Raw genomic sequence first — 23,421 nt, forward strand, 5'->3', positions numbered from 1 at the left:
AAATAAACACAAAACCTTGAAATAAAACAAGGTGGAATGTGAGTGACAGCACCTGATGTCGACCTCAGGTCCACACACACACACACACACACACACACACACACACACACACTCAACTCTACCCTGCCTAATAGAGTAAGATGATGGGGGATTTCCTCTGTATGCTGTGAATACCATTGGTTAATAAAGAAACTGGCTTGGCCTGATAGGGTAGAACAGAACTAGGGAGGAAAAACTAAACTGGATGCTGGGAGAAAGGAGTCAGAGTCAGAGAGAAGCCTTGGAGCCCCACCAGAGACAAATGCTGAATGAACTTTATTCGGTAAGCCACAGCCACGTGGTGATACACAGATTAATAGAGATGGGTTAAATTAAATATAAGAACTAGCCAGAAATACACTTAAGTTATTGGCCAAACAGTATTGCAAATAATATGGTTTCTGAATAGCCGGGAACAAGCAAGCAGCCTCCTACAGCAGTAAGACACAGACTTGGCTCCTCCACTTACTTTTTTTGACTTGCACAATCTGCTTTGAAACCTAGGTTCTGTCTGCCCTTCTGCTTAAGTAAGAAAGAATGGAAAATTCCATCTCGGAAATCACTTGTATTCGGTGGGAAGAGGAAACTTTATTTTCTGCTACTTTCTAGTGTATCACGCTTGCTCACTTTTCCAGTCTTCTAGGATTCGCTGATTGTTGAATTTGATGGAACATGATGTGTCCTTTGACTTCACTGAAAACAGCCAGTTAGGCAGAGCCCTGCTGGTCTGGTGCCCAGGGACATCAGTGAGGAACAACCCAAGGGGGCCTGTGTCTGGGCTCTGCAGTGTGGCGGAGTGAAAATCATCCCATGGTCTGGAAAGTTCCAGAAGAACCTGCTGTGTGACAAGCCACTGAACCTTTCCAAGTCTTGTAGTAAAGAGAGAACAGTTTGCTTCTTGCTCTGCAATAAAGCAGAGTTAAGAGCTCACAGCCTCTGTCAGATGTAATCAGAATCCTGGGGTCTTGTCACTTCTCTTGATGACAGATGAGTCCCTCTCTGGCCTCCTATCTGTCCCTACTGGCGCCTGTTGTTCATTTTGAGAAGCCACTGTCTCTTGCTTGTCCCATGCAGAGAATGATCTGAGACAGCTATGCCTTTGGTTTTGAGTGAGTTTACTAAGTATACAGCAACAGGAGTTAAAGAACAAAGCAACAACCAGCACGAAGATAAGAAAGCATGGGATCAGACCTGGCAGCAGATGCCACTGGAGAGGCCCTGTAAACCGAGGCAGTCAGCTGGAATTTACAGTCCTGGTTGACAAAGAGGGTCCCAGGCAGAAGGTCTTCTCTTGAGTGAGATTTCCAATCAGCAGTGTCCCCATGCAGGGGAATGTTTACAGCTGTGGAGTTGCAGAGATATCCTGACTACAGCCAGCTCTGCAGGGCTGGAGCTGCAACAAAATAGCCAGCTCTGCAGGAGTGGAGCCTCAATAGGACAGCCAGCTCTGCAGGGGTGGAGCCGCAATAGGACAGCTCAGCCCTGGAGGGAAGGTGTCCTGACTTATGGGGAAGCCAGGCTACCTAAAGCTGACTTGTGGTGGCGGGGGATGATCTCCCCGCAGGATGTAGCAATCCTGCTCTTCTCCCGGAGAGCGGCCAAAGCTGAAATCTGCTCTGTTCTCCTAAGGGGACATCCCAGAAGTGCTCCCTACTTCTCCAGCCCAAGATGTTACTTCTTTTGCTAAAAAGGAAGCCCCTGCAGAAATGTAGCAGCTGCTGCAGATCTGGCTTCTGCTCCAGCTAAAAGTTGTTACTTCTTTGCTCAGCCACCCTTTGGGAGTGGCCAAGTAAAGTTCTCCCATTCTGTTCTGCTCCACCTTGCTCAGCCCCCCCCCCAAGGGAATGTCTCAACAAGTTTTTTGTTTTTTGTTTTTTTTTTTTAGCTCAGTACCCTAAGAGTTGTCCCAGCTAGGTTCTTTTATTCTGCACAGGGAAAAGAAGATAGTTACCCAAGACTCTTGAGAAAGATTTATTTGGGAAAGAGGAGTCCAGGAGAGTTGGCTGCCCTACCAGGGAGAGATAAATGGACAGACAGCAACCTCTAGTGAAATAGGCAGAGAGGCTTATATAGGGCTTCTTAGGGGTGGAGTTTTCCCAGGGAGAAAAGGGATTGGTTAGTTTTCCCTGCTCAGGGATTGATTAGTTTAGTTGGTCAGGGACAGAGATGGCTCTGATTTCATGGCCAAACTGTGTTTCTTTCACTGGTTCTTCTTAGCTTTTTGACTCTTATTTTAGGACCAGGGCGTGTTTCTTTCACTGGTTCTATTTCTAGGGACAAAGTGTGTTTCTTTGACACTGGTTTCAAAGTCAGGGAGTATTTCTTTGGCCCTGGGTTCAGGGATAAAGATGTTTCTTTTCCTGGGTCAGGTCTTAGATCCAGGGTATGTTTCTTCCACTGGCTCTGGGTTCAGAGTCAGGGTGCTCAGTGATTGGTTGGTTTCCTGCTCCAGTTGTCCCTTTTACCCTGCACCCCACAGATATGTTTGTTAATGTCATACAGCTGAGTCAAGAAGGCACTGGGAATGATTTGCTGTGTTTTTACACTATTTTTTGTTTTGTTTTTCGAGACAGGGTTTCTCTGTGTAGTTCTAGCTGTCCTGGAACTTGCTCTATAGACCATGCTGGTCTCAAACTCACAGAGATATGTCTGCCTCTGCCTCCTGAATGCTAGGATTAAAGGCGCCTGCCACCACCCCCACAGTGACCTACTCCAACAAGGCCACACCTTCTGATAGTGCCACTCCCTTTGGGGGCCATTTTCTTTCAAACTACCACACAGATGGAACAGGTTGTGTGTGTAACATATATATGTGTGTGTATATGCAGATATAGATAAAATATGTAATAACGGTGAAAAACGGTGTCATAACTTTGACAGCAAGGAGAGATAAATGGGAAAATTCGGAGGGAGGAAAGGGAAGGGAGAAATGATGTAATTATTGAATATCTTCAGTGGCACAACCTTGGTAAGTCCCCTGGCAGGTGGGAGACAGACAGATACACCCTATGTAGAGAGCTTGGGTAAAGTGTTTATTTAGTGAGTACTGGGAATGGCATAAGAGTAAGGGGTTATGAAGGAGAGGGAAGGAGGGGGAACAGAGAGAGGGGAGAGTGGGGAAAGAGAAAAAAGAAGGGGGAAGGGGAGAAGGGAGAGAGGCAGTGGTTATCTCTTCAGAAGAAGGATGAGCAAAGAGAGAGTTTGGAGGAGAGAAAGCCCGAGATCAGCTTGCCTTGGCGGGAAGGGGGTGGTGTCAGCAAAATGATAACATTTATAACTTCAAAGATAAATGAGAGTTTAGAATTCCTCAACTAAAACAACAAACTGCATATAGTAGTGCCCCCATGGGCACCCATGGCTGTGAAGCAGCCAGGCTCCCAGAGAGAGGGCTGCAGCAACAGCAGTGGGGGCGTGGGCATGAGAGAAAGCTGGAGAAAGCTCCCAGAAACTGGGTTAGCAACCAAAGGACACAGGAGTGGGTCTGAAGAGGTTCCACTGAACAAATTTGAAGAGAAAGTAACTAAACACTGAACAAATTATTATTAACAGCATAGAGATTTTAAGAGTGTCTTTTTATTTTTTTAGCCTAGGAGCCAGGAGTGGTGGTGTTGGACCCTGGTGTCTAATCACCAAGGAGAAGGAGTTGCCCCAAGAGACCATCTCTCATATCACAGCTGATGTAAAAGCATGAGGATTTTATTAATTCTGTCATGTCAGGGTCTTCCAGCAGTCGGGAGGCTAGAAGACCCTGAATGTCTGGTACAGGCTATTTTTAAAGGGAAAAACCACAGAAGGAAGGGGTGTCTGGGGGTTGGTCTTTAACTATTATGATTGGCTTATTCAAAAAGGCTATTACCAATAATTGGCTGGAAAGTGGTTGCCAGATCAGATGAGGTAAGGGGAAACTTCTGAGGGTCACTTTGCCCCTTCCCAGGGACTAAGTCAAAACATCAGTCACCGAGTCAACACCTAAGGGTTATCTTGCCCCTATTCAGGCAGATGGAAAGTTCCCAACATCTCAGTACATGCATGCATAGTTGTTGCGTCCTTGGTTCCCAGGGGAGGTGGGGAAGTACTGCGAGTTGTCAGAAATGGCTTCAGAATTGTCTTAAAGTTCTACAGTGGTGCACATCTGTAACCCCAGCAGCTAGTAGAGGCAGGAGGATGGATGAGACCTTGCCCTGCTGAGGATGAGACCTTGCCCTGCTTCTCACTTGCTAGACAGGTTCTCTACCACTGCGCTATACTGCTTTGTAAATAAAGTCTCGCCTCTTGACCAAGAGTGGCAAGAAAATCTTTAATTCAAAGTCAGCCTGGGCTACAAAGGAGAGAAAGAGAGGGATGAGGAGGAGGAAGTGTTTTGTTTTTATAGAGCTGGAGACGGAATAAAGGCTCTCAAGTATGATAGATTAAGCACTCTGGCGATTGAGCCACGGTCCCAGCCTGCCTGCAAGGGAATCTAGGAAGGGCAGATTATTTGAAAATAAATATCGAGACGTAATTGTAGTGGTTTTTGTTTGTTTGTTTTAAAGATTTATTATGTATACAGTATTCTACCTGTACGCCAGAAGAGGGCACCAGATCTCATTATAGATGGCTGCGAGCCACCATGCAATTGTTGGGAATTGTACTTTGGACCTCTGGAAGAGCAAGCAACCAATGTTCTTAACCTCTGAACCATCGATCCAGCCTTTTTTTTTTTTTTAAAGATTTATAGATTGTACTTTTACTAGCCTCAACACTGAGGTCATAGAGCGTAAGATTCTTTGACAGAAGACATTTTAAAAAAACAACTTATTTTTGTGCATTTGTCAGAGGACCGCTTTCAAGAGCCCATTCCCTGTCCACCACGTGAGTTCTGGGAAGCGAACGCAGGCCGTCAGACTTGCTCCACAAGCGTCTTTACTCGTAGAGCCACCTCACCTGCTCAGACCCCTTACTATTCGTACGACCTTCTCAGCTCAGCTTTGAAGGAAACCGAAATCGGAGCCCCACCCACTGCGCAGAGGGGTTTGCGCGTGCGCAGTCCCAGTCTGGCGAGACAGTTCACGCGGCCGAAGGGTCAGATTGGACCCGAGAGGCGGAAGCACGCTCCTGGACTTCCGGCGAGCGCAGCCCCGGCAAGAGTGGCAGCATGGAGGAAGCGCCCCACGGTGAGCTAGCGCGGGACGCGTGGGCGGCGGGCCGCTGGGACCGAGCCGCTCTGACTGTGCCCTTGTCCCCGCGCAGGCTGCCCCGGAGCCGACAGCGCCCAGGCGGGCCGAGGAGCCTCGTGCCAGGGATGCCCCAACCAGAGGCTCTGTGCGTCGGGCGCCGGCGCCGCTCCGGACCCGGGTGAGGAGGCGGACGGAGCAGGAAGTGGAAGGGGCGGGACTTGAAGGATAAATGACAGAGACTAGTTGACCGAATTGTCTGTGGTGGGGGCGGGAGGGGGCTTAGCATGGTAGGCGGAGCTTGAGGAGCGAGGGGCGGCTTTAACAGTCAAATTGCGGAGGAAAGTGGTGGAAGTGGAGGCTGAGTCTGATCTGTGATAGTCAGGGGACCAAACGGGGCCTCAAGTCAGCTCGGTTCCTCCGGCTTTTCCCCCAGCACCCTGGGGGAAGAAGCAGAATGGCCACAAGTTAGAAGCAAGCCTGGGCTACACAGTAAGACCCTGAGTGAACATTAGGCCGAGGGTGTTGGCACATGCTTGTTAACCACTTTAACATGTTTTCTCTATTAGAAGAGGATCAGGCGTTCAAAATCACTCTTGATGAGGGGCGCGGAGAAAAATATATGGCTCAATAAAAACAAAAAGATAGTTTATTTCGGCACAGTGTATACGAAAAACAAAGTCACCCTCGATTATCTAGCGAGTTAGAGGCTAGCCTGTGCTTAGATGAGACCCTATCTCAGAAAAACAAAACCCAGTAACTAAATAGGACTTTAAGGAAGGATAGACTAGAAAAAAGTGATATAGGACAGGGCAAGGGTTTGAGTGACAGCCACTGACCTCAGTATACACAAGGCCAGGCACAGAGGGAGAGTGGATAAATGTTGGAGTCTTTCGAGGCTACGTCCTGGCACGTGTCTGTCACAAGTCTCTGTGCGGAGATGAGTCCACCCCTCAGCAGAAATGAATGTGCAATGTCTGAGTGGAGGGGCAGCTGTGAGAATGAGACCACAGACGGGGAGAGAAGCGGGAGCAGACAGATTAAACCCTTCAGGGATAAGTGCCCGGCAGGACCCGCTCCAGGCCGAGGAGGACTGAGGTCCTGCCTAGAAGGGGCCCAGAAAACAGGAAGCTGGGAGAAGGCAAACTGACCTTGAGCAAGATTTCTGATTGCCTTATCGTGAAGAGTAGGTAGCCCACCTGTAGTTTTTAAGGGTTTGGAAAAGATGAGGTGTTGGAAGCACAGTGAGGTGTTGGGATGGCTCCAACGGTGAGCCTGTCGGTCAGGATTTCTCGTCCTTGGCACTGGTGACGTCTGGGCTGTCCTGTGCTTCAGACACCCAGCATCATCCTACAAGCCACCAGTAGTCCCTCCTTGTGACATCCAGAGAATTTCTGCAGATGGTGACAGATGCTCCCTTGATGGTTGTTTTTGCTCGTTAGCTCTTTAGACTCTGTGGGTTCGCCACCCAGCTCCCGAATGAATCACATACGGAGGCTTATTCTTAGATATGAATGTCTGACCTTAGCTTGGCTTGATTCTTGCCAGATTTTCTTAAACTAAATTATCCCATCTATCTTTGGCCTTGGGGCTTTTATCTTTCTCTATTCTTGTATACCTTTTCTTTCCTTCTTACTTCATTTCTGGCTGTGTGGCTGGGTGACTAGCCCCTGAAGAAATTCTCTTCCTTCCTCTTTCATTCCCAGACTCTCTTTCTCCCAGATTTCTCCTCATATTTATCCTTTCTGCCTGCCAGCCCCACCCATTTCTCTCTCCGGCCTCGCTATTGGCCGTTCGTCTCTTTATTAGACCATCAGGTGTTTTAGACAGGCAAAGAATCACAGCTTCACAGAGTTAAACAAATGCAACATAAACAAAAGTAACACACCTTAAAATAATATTCCCCAACATCTCCTAGGTTGTCTCTCTGCAAGGTTGTGCTCAGGAGCTGGGAGTTTGGACACCATACCCTCCTGGGAGCCCATGTTCTAGTAGATGAGGCAATGCATAAATGAAACAAGACCATTTCAGATGTGGTAGTGGCCATATTTTCTTCCCAACATTTATTAGTATTTTGCTGAAGTGATATCTCACAAGGAGCCTTAGAAACGGCTTAAAGAGTGTGATTCTTCCAGCCTTTGGAAGATGGACACTCAGAACCAAGGCAGGGATGGCATTACCTCATCTGCTTCTTTGCAGCCGTGGAGGAGATCAAAGAGAAAATGAAGACGGTGAAACACAGAATCTTGGTGCTGTCTGGGAAAGGTGGTGTTGGGAAAAGCACGTTCAGCGCCCACCTCGCCCACGGCCTGGCAGAGGATGGAGACACACAGGTGGGACCCTGGGCTGTGCTGGGAGTATGCTTGTGCCAGAGGTCCTGATAGCTTTAGGGGGTGATTCTCAGTCTCCAGGGAGCCAACCTTTCTGACTGTCTTGACCCAGCCGAGAGATTGAGGACTTGCCTGACCACTGCAGGTGTTTCACTGGGTGCTCTAACCCAGAGGCAACTGGCAGCATGGCTTCTCACATTCCGGTCATGTCACACTGGGCCCTTGTACACCTGCCCCTCTGAAGCTCCTTCTGTGCCCTTCAAGTCCAGATGCTGAGCTGTAGTTTGGTTCATCCCCTGTGAGCTAAGAGTGGTATTTACATATTTAGATGGGTACTTCTCAAGTCACGTAAGCACCTAAATATTACTCTTGTTTTTGTCCATAAAGCAGAAAACATTTTTTGTTTGCTTCTTGTAAAAATGACCCTTGTGCTCGGTCCCTCGTCTCAAGTGTACAGACAGGCATGGAATTGGAGTCACCTCACCACCCATGTGACACACGCTTGTAAGTCCCACCATTTTGGAGCCTGGGGCAGGAGAATTTTGAATTCAAGGCTAGTCATGGTTACAGAGTGAGACCCTGTCTCAAAACAGACAACTAACTCAAATCCCCAGTACCTTGCTGGATGCTGGCTTTAATAAAGGGTGCTCACTCTGCCTCCATTTTCCCTTCTGTGAGACAGGCACAGAGGCCTGGGTGAGAGGTTGCACCAGTCCTCCCAGAGTCAGTGTCCTGGAAATGTCCCACAGCATCCTCGTCATCGCACACCTGGCTGCCATCCAGGGCAGGTTGAATGTTCTGTTAGGGGATAGTCTCTTGCCACCAAAGGGTCAGATTTTCTTGACCTGTACAGGGCACTCTTTCGATCCCATTGTTGGTGTTTTCCACAAGGGGCTGGGGCTGGAGCACAGTGATGGAGTGTTTGTCTGAGAGGCAGAAAGGGTTCTAACGACCACAGGAATTGAGGTGTATTGGCCGGATAGGCTTCGGCTCTTGAGCTGTTGAAATGTTCTCAGGCCACTGTGTGTTCTCACTACATCCTGGTCAAGACTTCAGTCTGAGGCCCAGTGTGGAGACAGAACTGGCAAGCTGGATTTCTTTATGCTGTTATAGTTATTAAAAAAGATGGTGATCTGGGCACGCTGGCTCACACCTGTAATCTTGGCACTTGAGAGGATTGTCAAGAGTTCCAGGCCAGCCTGTGCTACAAAGTGAGACTGTCTCAAAACTGAAGGCAGCTGGTGGGAAAGCCTGCGTTCTCTGGGCAGCGTCATGGCAGTGACCACAGGGCACGTGTAGATGTGGTCAGCACTGGATGGAGCTGCTGGTGAGCATCAGCAGTGCAGTTTCTCCAGCCGTCAGGTTGCCTCTGTGGCCCAGTCTGCTCCAAGCTGCTGTTCGCCATCTTGTTTGGGAAAGACCCAGGGTAAAGACAACAGAAGTGGAGTTGAGCCCTGACGTGTATGAGTGCTTCTATGCCGAATGCACACACTGCCCCCAGGCAGAGGAAAGAAGGTGTATGTAAATTAGGGAGGGGCCTCCAGGATCACAGGCTACCTTCCTTTGCCTGTGCTCAACTCCTGTAAAGTCCCGTGGATGAACTTGAGCACCATGGACAAAGGTGAGCAGCATCAGTGCTGCCAGCTCGGAGTGTGTCGAGGAAGCACCTGAGGCCCCTCCCTGAGGTTATAGCTCCCGGCCAGAGGTGCCTTGACTCTCAACCTCTTCATCTCCCAGGCCAGAAGCTCTGGCGGGCAAGACTGTAGGAAAGCCTTCTTGTGAAGTGAGCCGGGACCCTGTGAGGGATGAAAGTTGACATTTTAAGGGGGGCAGAGTTGACACTGCACAGCACCTCCACTCCACACTTATTGTGGGAGGGACTCCTGGGAGGTCCTGAGTGGGGAGAGAGCCCTCGTTTTCAGCAGGCACTCACTAGCCTGACCTAGGCAGGAGAGGGATGGTGACTCAGGTACCATCTACCATAAGGAGCACCCTAGGGAGACCTGGACACAGAGCTTGTCACAGCCTTCCTGGACAATGGGGTGACCGTCAGTCTGGGAATTGCATCCTGGTGTCTCTTGGCTGAGTTCCTTCTCTTGACTTGTGGGGCAATTCTTTCCTCAGAAGGAGCAGGTGAGACAGGTAGCTGGAGGCCTGCTAGGGCGGCGGAGGTTCTCTGCTTTCCATGTCCTTTCTCATGTCACACACCCAGGTCCCATCCTCGGTGGCAGATGTCCCTCTGCTGCACTTTTGGGCAGGGATCTTAGTGGTGAGGCTCTCTTCCTCCTCTCCATCACCAGCACCACAGTTAGCCAGCTGCAGAGGAAGTAGGACTGGAGAAGGAAGAAAGAAGCAAGCACGGGGCAAATTCCAAAGTTCCCAGACCACCAGTTCTCAAGATGAACGGCCGCCCTTCACAGGGTCAGCGAGTGATGCCACAGGCCAGTTGTCAGACTTAGGGACAGTCTCTTCTGAGATTCCCTAAGTCCCCATCAAGAACTTCCTAGATTCCTTTCATATCTTTTAAAGATTATTCTTGTGTGTATGTGTATCTGTGTCAGTGCCATGTGTGCATGTGCCTAGAGAGGCCAGGAAAAGGTGTTGGATAGCCTTGGAACTGGAGTGACAGGCTGCCCAGTGTGGGTTCAATTCTCATCTCCCATATGGCAACTCACAACCATCTATAACTCCAGCCCCAGGGGATCTGATGCCCTCTTTGGCCTGCATGGATCAGGCATGCATGTGGTGCACAGACATACACAAAGGCAAGATACCCACACAAAATAAAAGGATGTGTTTAGAGGTGTGTACATGAGTGCAGTACCTGTGGAGGCCAGAAGGGGACTCCAGATCTCCCTGAAACTGGAGTTGGAGATCTTGAGCCACTCGGCATGGATGCTCTGTTGAAGACCAGCTGGTCTCTCAGTGTCCAAGCTATCTCCCCAGGATCTCTCTTCTCATTTTAAGGCTCTTTGGAAAGTTTGTTTTCTGCTTGGTCCCAGGAAAACAGGGCTTGCCTAGAGATCAGCCAGAATCCACTCAGTCCTCCTCTTGTCCTCTGTAGGCCTGAGAGTCACGGGAAGAGCACTGGCTTTGGAAACTTTGATTCTGTCCAGTCTCTGTTCCTTACTCATTGAACAAGTTCCCAGACCTCTCTGAATCTCAGCGTCATCTGAGTGGCTTAATGACCTGCTGTGAGATCACCCTGTTCCACACTGGGGACTGCATGGATGCCGTACCCTGGGAGTTATACTGCATCAGTGGCCTGGAAGTCCACGTTATACCTTTCCCATGAGAGAGTGGGCACTCGGCCATCTGTTTTGGTGTGTCGCCCATGTCTGTGTCCTGTGTGGTATACATAACTCCAGGGTCTAAGCAGTCAGTGATGCTGTCTCTTCTCATTCCCAGGTCGCCCTGCTGGACATCGATATCTGTGGGCCATCAATTCCCAAGATCATGGGCTTAGAAGGAGAGCAGGTGATGGCTGTCAGAGAACCAGACTGGTTCTCTTTGGACGAGCATGTGCAGTAGCCCCTCTGTTCTTCCTCAGTAGCTGTGGATTTGGGGGTTTGGGATTACATACAAAGTACATCCACATATATGAGAAGCCTTGGTTTTTGAGCCTTTCATGAAAGGCAGAAGTGAGAGGTGGAAATTCAGCTCTGAGCAGGAACTAGGGGCTAGTGTTTGCTTGGGTTCACTCTGGAAGCTAGAGAATCTCTCAGAGCCATGGTCTCCTCTTGGGAGCTCAGACCCTGATTGCGAGATTGGTGAGAAACATGCCAGTAGGGATGCCTGCTGCTGCCCTCGTTCAGGAAGGACCCTGGTGGTGTGCAGAGCCAGGCCCTGCAGGGCTCAGGCTGCAGTGCTGTTCCCTCAACTGCAGGTTCTCTATTCTAGACATACAGTGTCAGGCAAGGCAAACAATGCACATGGGGGAGGGCAGAGGACAGGGGGCTAAAGCAGGAGAGGGGTTGGCTTCAGCAGAGAGGGGAGGGGTTCCCAGTGTGGAGAGCTAGAGGGGCAAGAACAGGAGCCTTGAGCCTCAGTAAATAGGAAGCTTACCCGGACTAGGCTTGGTCGCGCTGCCAAGGCCTTGGCTGTGCATCTGAAGACTGCATATGTGCAGTGTCAGCCATGCTGAAGTAAAAGCAGGATTCTTCCCTAGTCAGTGAGCCCTTGAACGGTACATATCCCAGCCTGGGTCTGACCTGGGCTACTTAGAGTACAAGCATGACTTACAAAGTAGAGATCCAGCCAGGCATGGTGCTACACATGTAGTCCAGTTACTTGGGAGGGTGAGTCAGAGGGGTCACTCAGTTTATGGGGCCAGGGGTGTGGCAAGATCCTGTCTGGAAAATGGAAAGAGTTCACAGTCTGATGTGGAGGTGGAAGTTGCTTATGTTCCAGTTTCATAATAAATAGGGCAGAGTACAGCCCTTGGGGTCCAGGCCTAGAAGTAGCCCCATGGGACTTCCTGGGGACTCTGGGCCCTTGCCCTCTGCCAGTAGCATTCTGGAGTCAGGGCTCGGGCCACTGACTGGGCCAGGTTTTCTTTTAAACAAACTCTCACTGCGTAGCCCTGGCTGACCTGGAACTCACAAAGATCCACTTGTCACTACCTCCTAAGTCCTAGGATTAAAGGTCTGCACCACTGTGCCTGCCCTATAGGCAGCTTTAAAAATTGTATTTCATTTTATGTGTGTGGGTGTTTTGCCTGCATGTGTGTCTGTACATCACATGATCACATTGTCCAAAGAGTCCAGAAGAGGCTGTCAGATTGCCAGGAACTGGACTTACAGACAGATGTGAGTCACCAACATTTGGGTGCTGGGAATTGAACCCAGGTCCTTTGGAATCCTAGCCAGTGCTTTTAACTGCTGAGCCATCACTGCTGCCCCCTTAGGGTAGCCTTGATCAGCTGTCACTAAAGTTCACAGTAGTAGAGTCTCTTCTGTACATAGTGACCTGGCTGCCTTACATGTGCCTGCAGAAGCAGCAGCTGGCCAGCTTCTCTCATTCTTTCTAATACCTCAGAATTGTGCCTGAACTTGGATAGTTTTGGTTCCTTGACAGGGACAGGGAGAGAGAGTTTGTACCAAATAAGGTCTTCATCTCTCAACTCTCCACTAAGAGCTAACCGAGCAGCCAGCAGGTAAAAGTGCTTATTGCCAAACCTGATGACTGAATTCTATTCCTGGGATCCACATATTGGAAGGAGATTCCTGAAGGATGTTCTTTGACCTCTGCATGTGCAGTCATGAAACACAGGCACACACACACACTAAATAAATGTAATTACAAAACCTTTTTTTATTGAGTGGTGGAGTACAAGGTGGTGGACTCACTGTGTGAAACCATCCTCTTTGGACCAGAGTGTAGTGGTAAGAATGACTGCCATGTTCCCACAGGTTCACCAGAGTGGCTCCGGCTGGTCTCCAGTGGTGAGTTAGTCTTCCTGGGGAGGCGGATTGTGTGAGTGAGGTATATCTGATGGGCTGGTGGAGATGGGGCTGGTAAAATATTGCTCAACTTGCATGTTTACTGAGGCTGTTTTCCAAGCATGCAGGTAAGATCAAGGACTGCTGGACTCTGTCTATAATGGGCCCGATGGACCGGTGCCTCTGGTTCCATGGCTCTGAAGTGGTATTGTGCACTGAATGATAGTGTGTCCCAGTCAAACCTCACCTCCAAGACCAGATTGTGAGGTCTCTACTCATTCAGTTAGACACCTGAGGAGATGGTGTTTGTTTTGGTTTCATTGGCCTTTCGTTGAGGCACAGGCCATACATGGCCTCTTGTGGATCTCACCATGGCTTACCTAGGCTGCAAAGAGCAAGTGTAGGTGTGAGACACATGACACCTTTACTCTTTGTTCTTTTCAACCAGATTCCCTGGGAAGTACCGACATATGGTTTATGTAGATGTGTTGTGCTCTTGTTCCCCACATGCAAATGTTTCTTCCCATTATCCCCATTCCTCTGCAGTACGTGGAGGACAACCTGGGGGTGATGTCTGTGGGTTTCCTGCTCAGCAGCCCTGATGATGCTGTCATCTGGAGGGGACCAAAAAAAAATGGTTTGTCACTCTGCTCTTGTGGCTCAAAATCTTGGTTCTGTCTTTAGCCAGACTATCAGGGAGACTGCAGCACCTGATGCATGGGCTTTTTGGTGTTTGATGCTATTACTTTGATAGTGGGGCTGGAACTCAGGACATCTTACTTATGAGTGCTCTGATCAGGTATGAGAAATACCAGTTTTTAGTGTAGACACTGTAGTACCTACTACGAGTTTTTCTGCTCTTGAGACTTGCAGGACCCTGAAGTTATTTGTAGTGTGGTATCACGTGGCTGCTTTGTGTCAAGGAGGAAAATGTGAAGAAAACCCTTGGTGGATCAGTGTGGGGGAAACAAGGTCATGCAGAAAGCATGGCTGGGGGATAAGCACCTTCTCTCACTATTGACACATCAGTCACACGAGTCTGTTGGGGCAGCGTATCTGTGCCATACGTAATGATAGTAGCACCCCTGACTTCATCATTTCCATCCAACATGTCCTCAGAGCTCACCTCCTGCCTGGGGACAACAGTATCACTTGTTGAGGGCCCCTGCTATGGAGTGTAGGAATGCTCATGCAGACTGATAGATACTTCTGGAGATGTGTGCATACACTCAGCCCTGCTCCCTTCCAGGCATGATCAAGCAGTTCCTCCGAGATGTAGACTGGGGAGATGTTGACTACCTCATCGTAGACACTCCACCGGGCACATCCGATGAACACCTCTCTGTCGTCCAGTATCTGGCTGCGGCGCACATTGATGGGGCCGTGATCCTCACCACCCCTCAGGTGAGTGAGCACCAAGCCATGGTCATGCTCCCCAGCACTCTAGTGGTGTACCTACAGCATCCCGGCCATCCCCTGGACCACACACGTGTCTTTCAGTGCCCTGAGGCCGTGGGATAACTTGTCTGTGAACTTTGTCAGGAGGTGGCCCTCCAGGATGTCCGGAAAGAGATCAGCTTCTGCCACAAGGTGAAGCTGCCCGTTATCGGTGTGGTGGAGAACATGAGTGGCTTCATCTGCCCCAGATGCAAGGTGAGGCCCAGGGGCCCGCGCATACCCTTGGCCTAGTCGGGAAACAGCAGGGGTGGGCTCTAGGTTTCGGCTTTCTCTGCTGTGTCACGAAGGGAGGGGTCTCCATCAAGCCCTTGTCTGCCTGAGTTTCACATCCAAAATAAACCACTCTTTTGCAACATCTGGAAACTAGAGTGTCCTAGGAGACAGAAGCAGAATAACACCGTGTCCTCTTTCTGCCTCACAGAAGGAGTCTCAGATCTTCCCTCCCACAACCGGGGGTGCAGAGGCCATGTGCCAGGATCTGAAGATCCCTCTCCTGGGCAAGGTGCCGCTGGATCCACTCATAGGTGAGTCTGGGACCCACGCTGCTTGTGCAGCCGTCTTAGCAGCTTGAAGTGTGGTTTGCAGGAGCAGGAGTGGTGGCTCAGAGCTGGACCCGCAGAAGAGAAGCAGTGAGGCCTGGGGCAGGTTCCTCAGATCCACCTCCATGAAATCCCAGCCACAGGCCCCTAGGACTGCAGGGTGCAAGCGCACCGAGACAGCCCTCTCTGCGCCACTTCAGTGGGCACTGACATGCTATTGGGGACCATGCTGAGTATTTTGGATCCTGATATTTGCACTCTGAGAACTGAGGAAGAGGTGTACACCTGTCTCCATCCCAGGCTCACCCAGGATATCAGCTTGTGTGGGCAAGAGGAGACAGTCAGGGGCTCAGCTTCCCCAAGGTCAGAGTTGAGCTTGTCTGAGTGGTGTGTGCCTATGAAGACTCACCTGTCAGTGGAGCAGTGTGGGGTGCCTGAGTCTGAGAGGGAGGAGCCGGACCAGATTGGGCTCAGCTGCAGGTGGCTATGCACCCAAGTTTGGGAGCTGTCTTTCCTGTCAGGGAAGATGGGACTGGGATGTTTGAGCAGGGCCTGGTGTATGCCAGGTAGCAACATGGGAACCTGGGCACAAGGGAGGTTCACAGCCAGAGAGCCATATCTCCCTTGGGTTACATATGGTCCTGGGATGGTGTGTGTGTGCATGCGCACATGCCTGCCTGCATATACATGGGAAGGACCAGCCGACTGATGCACCCCAGTGTGGGTGGCCATAAAGATGAGATGATATGGGGAGAGAGCAGAGGGCAGGGTGTGTACACTGCCAGCATTTCCTTCTTAGTCCTTGAGGTTTTGCCCACACACTCGCTGTCTCTATTGAAAGCCCTCATTCCCTTCCCTGTATTCTCATTTTCCTGGACTGCTCGTTAGTGGATCTCCTATGCAGACGACTGGCCCACCCAGAGCAGCAGAGATAGTTCTTCGGGCCTGGAATCTGCCTTTGCCACATGCAGCAACAAAGAGAAGCAGGGTTTCTGGGGGTGGGGACAAGCTGAGGCCTCCGTTGTGTTCCCCAGCGTTGTTCTCCTTGGGTGGGGAGCCACAGCCAGCATAAAGAGTGAGGCTTTCACAGGGTCTCATTTTCTCTGTCTCTTTAAGGTAAGAGCTGTGACAAAGGCCAGTCTTTTTTCATTGAAGCCCCAGATTCACCAGCCACAGCAGCCTACAAAAGTATAATTCAAAGTAAGTGTTTGGGACATCTGCTGACAGGAAGTCACCTAGAGGAGAAGTGGGCAGGTTACTGGCAACAGCAGGGGTGCTGGTGACCTGAATGGTCAGCATAGCTCCTCAGGAGACTCCACCCGTGTGTCCATGTTGTGAGCTAATGCTTAGTTTGAGAAACAGGGAGGGTGAAGTTCATAGCATGGGAAATACAAGCCATAAAGGCCAGTAAAACGGATTGAAATCCTGGGTCCTGCAGAGGTGACAGGCTCACTGCTCACTTGTTTTCTAGGGATCCAAGAGTTTTGTAGTTCTCGTCAGTCACATAATGAGAACCTCATCAGTTCCTGAAGGGGACAGAGCCAATGCCACCTGCTCCTAGCCACAGAACCTGCAGGCACAGGTCCAGCCACATCTGGTCAGCGGGGGACAGACAGGATTTGAAGTCACATCCATAGGACCCTTTGATCACCTGTCTGCCCGTTTCCTCCAGGTCAGAGGTACAGGTGCTCTGCGTACAGACGCACTCATCGCAAAATAAAACTCTCCCTGAACCCGTCCCTAGGGCCTGCTCTCTGGAGTCCACCGGACTGGCAGTCTTCTGGGTCACAGGACTCCCAGGAGCTGCTTTTGACTCAGAATACAAGCCTAGGGAGGGACAGAGGGAGGACTGGAAGTGACAGCAGCCTCAGCCCACACTGGAGTCTCCAGCCTGGGATCCTGCTTTGGCTAGGGGCCATCAACATCCCCCAGAAAAGCCCATAAGTCATCCACAGGGTAATAGGTACCCTCAGGACATCAATAATCTTCAGGGTCCCAGGAAAACTGTTTCCTAGTGCTTTTGAGAGACTGATGTGACTATCCTCGTGACCGGAGACTAAGACACAGGAACTGAGAGCTGCTGAGGGAAGGTATTCCAATTTCTACACCATTGTGGTGTGACAGTGGAAGGTGGCAGCCCCCTCCCCTGTCCTTCCTGTCCTCTCCTTCCCCTTTACACACGTACTCTTGGAATGTGCTGGAGTCCCTGTGGGGAAGATGTGACCTTTCTGAAGGTCGACGGTTCTGGTCAGGCCCTAAACTTGGGCACTCCATCTTGGACCTACTCAGGTCAGCTTGGAGGACCTGGGAGAGTCTGCCAAGACCTCAGGCACAGCTGCTCAGGAGCTGCATGCCTCACCTAACGCTGGTGGATGTCCAGTCCTTCAAGCCTGGGCTGCTCAAAGTCACCTGGGGAAGCCTGCAAGGCAAGAAGAACCATGACTATCCCAGCAAAGAGCAGCGCATTGCCAGAGACCCAGTGCCCCAGCAGCAGCATTTGACCTCTGCACAATGAACCTGTCAGACCAAAAACTCCTTCATCCTTCACTTCAAGAAATATTTCCATGGCTAGAGAGATGGCTCAGCAGTTAGGAGCACTGACTGCTCTTCCTGGTAACCTGGGTTCAATTCCCAGGTCCCACATGGCAGCTCACAACTGTCTGACACCCTCACACAGACATACATGCAGGTGAAACACCAATGGACATAAAATAAAAATAACTTATTTTTTAAAAAGGAAATGTTTCCTGGCTTCAAAATAAAACAGAAGACTTTGTCATTCTTAATTCTGTGTGGTTTTTGTTTTGTTTTGGTATGTGCGTCTGTTATGTAGTTATGTGCAGGCATGCACATTCCATGATACACCTGTGGAGTTAGTTTTCTCTGTCCACCTTGTTTTTGAGGCAGGGTCTCTCACCTGTCTGCAGTATGTACTCCAGGCTAGTTGCCCATGACCTTCTGTATCTCCTTTTCGTCTGACTCCGTGGTAATAGATGCACACCACCACACCTGGCTTATGTGGATTCTTGGGATTGAATTTAGGTAGTCAGGTCTACACATTCAGTTCTTTCATCCACTGAGCCATCTCCCTGGCCAATTCTGTAGGTTTAGTTTAATTTTATGGGTATGGGTGTGAGTGTTTTTTTTTTTAATGAATGCATGCATATTGTTAATGTGTGTGCTGGGAACCCAGTCTGGGTCCTCTGCAGAAACTTTATGCTTGGAACTGAGCCATCTCTAGCCCCCAATTCTGAAGTTTTAAATATCACTTAAAACTACACAGTAGTCACACAGTGTCAAACCCTGACTCTGCTGATAGAAGCTGTCAGTCCCTTACAGACAGGATGGTGGGTGCCAGCAGCTGGGGACGATGGGGAGCTGGTGTCTAAAGGACAGGGCTACTGTGGGAGCTAGACTGTGGCATCTGCACAGTGCTGTCCCTAGAACTAATTAACCCAATGTGCTTTTTATTTCTTTACTTACCTATTGAGACAGGATCTCACTATGATCTCACAGCCCTGGCTGTGCTGGAACTCATGTAGACTAGGCTGGCCTCAAACTCAGAGATTCATTTTCCTCTGCTTCCAGAGTACTATGATTAAAGGTGTGCACCATCATGCCCAGTTATAACTACACTGGAAATAGTCAACATGGTAGATTTTAGATATACACGATAGAAAATAATGGTTAGCCTACTGGTAGGAAGACTGTTAGGAACTGAAGTTGTCAACCAGTGCCCTTTACTCTGAGCACCTGGGAGGAAGGATTCAGGGAGGAACTTGGCCACTCACCGTCTGGAACACTGTCTGGGACAGAAAGCTGGCTGCAACTGTGCTGATGTCACCCTCGCCCCCCATCTTACAAAGGATGTAGCCGTAGAGGTTGGCACCTTGGAGGGAAATCCCAGCGATCACGAGAGCCTGCATTGGGCAAAGGAAAGGGAAGCCTTTGGAGGGTGCAGACTGAGTGGGACTTTGTGGACTGCCCCAAGCAAACACTCATGGACACCTAAGCAACCCAGAGGCTGGAACCTCTGGCTCACACAGAGGAGACAAGCTGAGGCAGAAGCTGCCCAAAGCCATGGAGCTGCTGAGGGAGAGGCAGAAGCCAAACTGTGAAGCCCACAGCAGTTGCTCTACTGTGTCCTGTGTCCCTGTTGAATGGACAGCCCTCCCAAATAAAACCTGAGTACTGTCAGCCTTCCCACCCAAGAAAGATGGTCTGTTAACGAATACCATACTTTTTAATGAATCTCCTCCCTGGGGGCTGAGGATGTAGCTCAATGGAGCGCTTGCCTAGCATGTACACAGCCCCGGGTTCCCTCCCCAGTACCTCAGAAACAAATAATTTCATATCAGCATCAGTCCCTATCTGCTAATGAATGAACCTGAATGTGGGATCGTCATACCATGGAATAGTATTTAACCATGCAAAGAAACGGTGTGCTGATAAACACTAGAGTATGGTTGGACCTGAACGTGTGCTAAGTCAAAGATGCCACTTTGGAAAAGAACAAATATTGTGTGATCTCACAGGCAAGTCTACTTAGGAAGGTGGGTGCCAGGGGTGGGAAATGGCACAGAGGACAATATCTGCCAAGTGTAGATATCCTTTGAGTGGGGGTGATGAACATTCTAAAATGGGCTGGAGAGCTGGCTCATCGACTTAGAGAACTTACTGTTCTCACAGATGACCAGGGTTTGGTGCCCAGCACTCCAGCCCGCAGCTTACAACAATTTGTAGCTGTAGCTCCGGGGAACCCAGGCCAACTTCGGGCCTCCAAGGAAATGTGCATTTGCTGCGCATACCTCATGCAGTCACATACACACACAGTCATAAAATCTCTTCTAAAAATCCTATGATTGGTCATGATACTTATATAAATGCAAAAATGACAGCAGCCAGAATATACCCTTGGAATGGTGACCGTGTCCATTGCGTGGTCACCTCCAGCTAGCTGTTAGAGTGACCGCTGAGTCAGACCCTTCTAGCCCCTGGTTTGTCACAGCAGCAGGGGGTCAAGGTGCATCTTACCAGCCACTTGAGCTTCAAGGAGAACAAGGTGCTGAAGAAGAACACGGTCCAGACCACGGGGCAGATGATGAGGCCGAGCCAGAAGATGCGTGCCTCTGCTTCAGTGGCCGCCATGTGGTTTGGAGAGGCCTGTTGGGGGATAGCTACTGTACTTTCTCAAGCAACAACTTGTTTCTGCTTGTTTACTGCATACTGCTGCCTTGTGAGTTTTACTGCATACTGCTGCCTTGTGAGTTTTACTGCATACTGCTGCCTTGTGAGTTTTACTGCATACTGCTGCCGTGTGAGTTTTACTGCAGAGGATTTGGTAGGGCAGGGTCTGGTCTGGCACACACACACTCAGGGAACCTGTGTAAACGTCACACAGCCTTACCCCAGTTCTTGTCCATCTTGTCTCAGAGCGTACCTTTCTGGCTTCAAATATCCAGTGGCTTTTTCCGTCCTCATCGATCTGGTTCCACCATCGAAGACCCACCATGAGTCTTCCAGTCACATTCTGAGGAAAGAGGGCAAAAGGGCTGTGAGCACGTAAGAAACAAGAGAGCTCGTTGTTTCTGTAATGTTCTCCCTATGTAGCCCAGGCTAGCTTTGAACTCTCAAACCTCCTGCCTCAGCTTCCTGAGCGGTGAGTATTGGGTGTGTGCCAGTGCACCCGACTAATGCTTGTTGTAAACTGCAGAAGGCGTAAGAGGAGGGTGTGGGGTTGGTAAGATGATGGTGATGCTTCTGCCAAGCCCGATGACCCGAGTTCAATTCCCAGGGACCTATATGGTGGAAGGAGTCTTCTGACCACATGTACATTATAACATATGTGTGCATGCTCGCATGAAAAAGAAAGTGGGAAAAGGGTGGATGTTGTATTGTAATTGTTCCTCCAGAGAGCTTTCCAGACTTCTTGTCTTTGAGCTTACTTTTTTGTTTTTGAGACAGGATCTCACTGGTTGGTCCAGAACTTAGTAGGTAGACCAGGCTGACCTCACAGAGATTCACCTGCCTCTGCCCACCCACCCCCTGCCCTCCCACCCACTGAGTGCTGGTATTAAAGATGTGTGCCACTATACTGGCCCTTATCATTTTGAAAAGTGGGATTCTGACAAGGTATGGTAGACAGTGCAGGCCTTGAACCCCAGTCCTCGGGAGGCAGAGGCAGGCAGATCTCTGTGAGTTGGATTTAGCCAGGGTTACATAGTGAGATGTTGCCTCAAAAAAAAAAAAAAAAGAAGACTCTGCCTCAAAATAACATAGGTGGTCATATTATATGTTTTAATGTGTGTGTATATATTATATACAAAGCTATATGGGGTTGTCACCCCCATGGTGCATCTGTGCACCTGTGACATCTGATCCTGGAAGCTGCTTTCTGAAGCATTTTTGCTGTCTATTGTAAGTGACATGGGCCAGTAATCCTTAGAAATTTTAAACATGAATTTTGTGTGGAGGAGAAGGGCTCTCATGTGCCACAGCAAACGTGGAAGTCAAAGAACAACTTTTGGGGATCGGTTCTTCCCTTGAACCGTGTGGGTCCCAAGGATCATACGTGGAGCCAAGCTTGACAACAAGCTCCCTTTACCTGCTGTGCCATCTTGCTGGCCCCTCGGCGGTCTTCAATATGTAGCAACAATTTAAATCAAAGCACCCCTGGGAGCAAAGCCCACGTGTCCCTGGAGAAGGAGCCTTACCTTCACAGACCAGAAGTCAAAGGACAGTAGGAGAAGCACAGTGACAAAGCAGCCAACGAAGCTCCTGCTGAACCAGTCACAGCACACATAGGTGATGATGGCACTCACGCGGAAGAACAGGTGGAAGAAGGTGGCCAAGGGGTGCCTGAGAAGACCCCAGGAGGTGCCCGACTCAGAACCAAGGACAAGGTCATTAAGCTCACTTTGGCACTACCAGTATGGCATTCGCCCCTGTGTGGTTCACCTCAAAACTCAGGCAGTAGTACTGTTAACACACCTTACATTGCCCAAAGTGACAAAGTCTCATGCATCCCAGGCTGCCCTCAATGATGACAGTGCTGTCCCCGAACGTCTGGTAATCTTCCCTACACTGTCAGTGTGCACTGCCACGCCTGGTCCATGTGGTGCTGGGGACCAAACCTGGGACGTGTACGTGTTATGCAAGCACTTGGCACCTGAGCCACACCCCAGCCCCTGAAACATGTGTGTGTTGCGACACTACTGTGTTCTCCCTCGAAGAACCCAGGACTTTCCCATAATCTGACTCCAAACGTCATTTGCCCTCTTTGAAACAAGGTCACCTTTGAAGTGAAGTGAGGCTGATTTCTGTCTTTCCACCCAGTGGCAACGATAGTTCCCTAAAAGTAAAGATTGGGTCATCCCACCAGCATGGGTGAGCTCACAGGGCAGAGCTCTCAGGCCACCGGGCAAAGCGTGTTCCTAGAGAGTTCATCCCAGGAGTGGTGATGAAACTAATGGGGCCCAGCTCATGCCAGCTGCCTGGCAATGAGAGGCGATTACATGCTAGAGTTTCCCCAGAAGTTGCTTACTGAGCACTATGCCTTCAGATGCCAGCCTGCCTATACCTACCAATGCCCGAGCCATGGGAGGCCCTCCGCCTGCAGCAGCTGCTTTTAGAGAACTGGGACAGACGGTTAAAAAGGACCACCAAGCTGTCGGGACAGACCCATCTGGAGAGAGAGCAATAACTACAGAGGACACACGGATGGCAATGGCTGACCCTGAGAGGGCGAGCTCAGGTGCACAGGAGGCTTCCTGCTGTGGTGTCCCAGTTTCCGAAAGCAGACAGATAGAGCACACGTCACAGGGACAGAGCAACAACCAGTTTCCAAAAGCACACAGAGTGCATGTCAGCAGGACGGTGGGAAAACCAGTTTCCAAAAGCACACAGACAGAGTGCATGTCAGCTGGACGGACGACAACTGCCACATCAGCTATGTGACGGCATTGAGATGCACTTTGAGGGGCTGGGATGTGGCTTGGTTGACAAGAGTGCTCACGTCGCCTGCACAAGGCACTGGGTGTGACCCCAGCACTTCACAGACCAGGTGTGGTGGTGCACACCTGGAACACCCACATCTGGGAGGTAGAGGCAAAAGGACTACAGGTTCAAGGCCATCAGTAACGTGGGGATGAGGAGGCTAGCTATATATATTTTAAAATGGACCAACTAATTCTTTAAAACATCACAGACTATGCTCCTCGCTAGCCTGTGGTCTGTCCACATACCACTTCTGGGTTAGTTATAAAACACACTTCTGGGTTAGTTATAAAACATGGATTTTAAAGAAATCTCGGGGGCTAAAGCACCTCCGGCTCCTCCAGAGGACCAGAGCTCTATTCCTAGTACCCGTGTCTGGCAGCTCACCCCAACCCCAACATACACAGTTCCAGGCTTCTACACACACAATTATGTGAACTCGCATTTTCCCTCATGTACATACACA

At 49.9% G+C, this 23,421-nt stretch overlaps 2 protein-coding genes across 3 annotated transcripts in view; one reads left to right on the forward strand and one right to left on the reverse strand.

The window, feature by feature from the left end:
- Positions 1-5,033: 5,033 nt before the first annotated feature.
- On the forward strand, positions 5,034-17,746 carry Nubp1 (NUBP iron-sulfur cluster assembly factor 1, cytosolic). Its single transcript, XM_050134442.1, has 11 exons — positions 5,034-5,192; positions 5,269-5,373; positions 7,392-7,525; positions 10,931-10,999; positions 12,934-12,966; positions 13,510-13,600; positions 14,213-14,367; positions 14,506-14,616; positions 14,843-14,945; positions 16,077-16,160; positions 16,432-17,746. The coding sequence occupies exons 1-11, from the start codon at positions 5,174-5,176 to the stop codon at positions 16,488-16,490; spliced, it is 963 nt and encodes a 320-aa protein (XP_049990399.1). The 5' UTR covers positions 5,034-5,173; the 3' UTR covers positions 16,491-17,746.
- A 138-nt stretch (positions 17,747-17,884) lies between these two features.
- The window catches only part of Tvp23a (trans-golgi network vesicle protein 23 homolog A), a 28,806-nt gene continuing 23,269 nt past the window's right edge, over positions 17,885-23,421 (reverse strand). The window contains exons 1-4 of one of the 2 annotated variants that reach the window (XM_050134458.1): positions 21,674-23,183; positions 20,401-20,490; positions 19,995-20,123; positions 17,885-18,880 (exon numbers count right to left, since the gene is read on the reverse strand). In XM_050134458.1, the coding sequence (XP_049990415.1) occupies positions 18,728-18,880; positions 19,995-20,123; positions 20,401-20,472 (354 nt within the window). In that variant the 5' untranslated portion in view covers positions 20,473-20,490; positions 21,674-23,183 and the 3' untranslated portion in view covers positions 17,885-18,727. Of the gene's footprint in view, positions 18,881-19,994; positions 20,124-20,400; positions 20,491-21,673; positions 23,184-23,421 lie in introns of those variants that run through there. The other variant, XM_050134451.1, reaches the window with a different exon arrangement.

This window comes from Alexandromys fortis, unplaced genomic scaffold, assembly GCF_014885135.2.
Source record: "Alexandromys fortis isolate MF-2015 unplaced genomic scaffold, M_Fortis_MF-2015_v1.1 scaffold_29, whole genome shotgun sequence".
NCBI lineage: Eukaryota > Metazoa > Chordata > Mammalia > Rodentia > Cricetidae > Alexandromys > Alexandromys fortis.

What these genes read in the sequence shown, in the direction of transcription:
- Nubp1 (XM_050134442.1), top strand. An exon ending in GCTCCGGCTGGTCTCCAGTG is followed by an intron (nt 12,967 to 13,509) that starts GTGAGTTAGTCT and finishes ATTCCTCTGCAG; the next exon opens with TACGTGGAGGACAACCTGGG. An exon ending in TGATCCTCACCACCCCTCAG is followed by an intron (nt 14,368 to 14,505) that starts GTGAGTGAGCAC and finishes GAACTTTGTCAG; the next exon opens with GAGGTGGCCCTCCAGGATGT.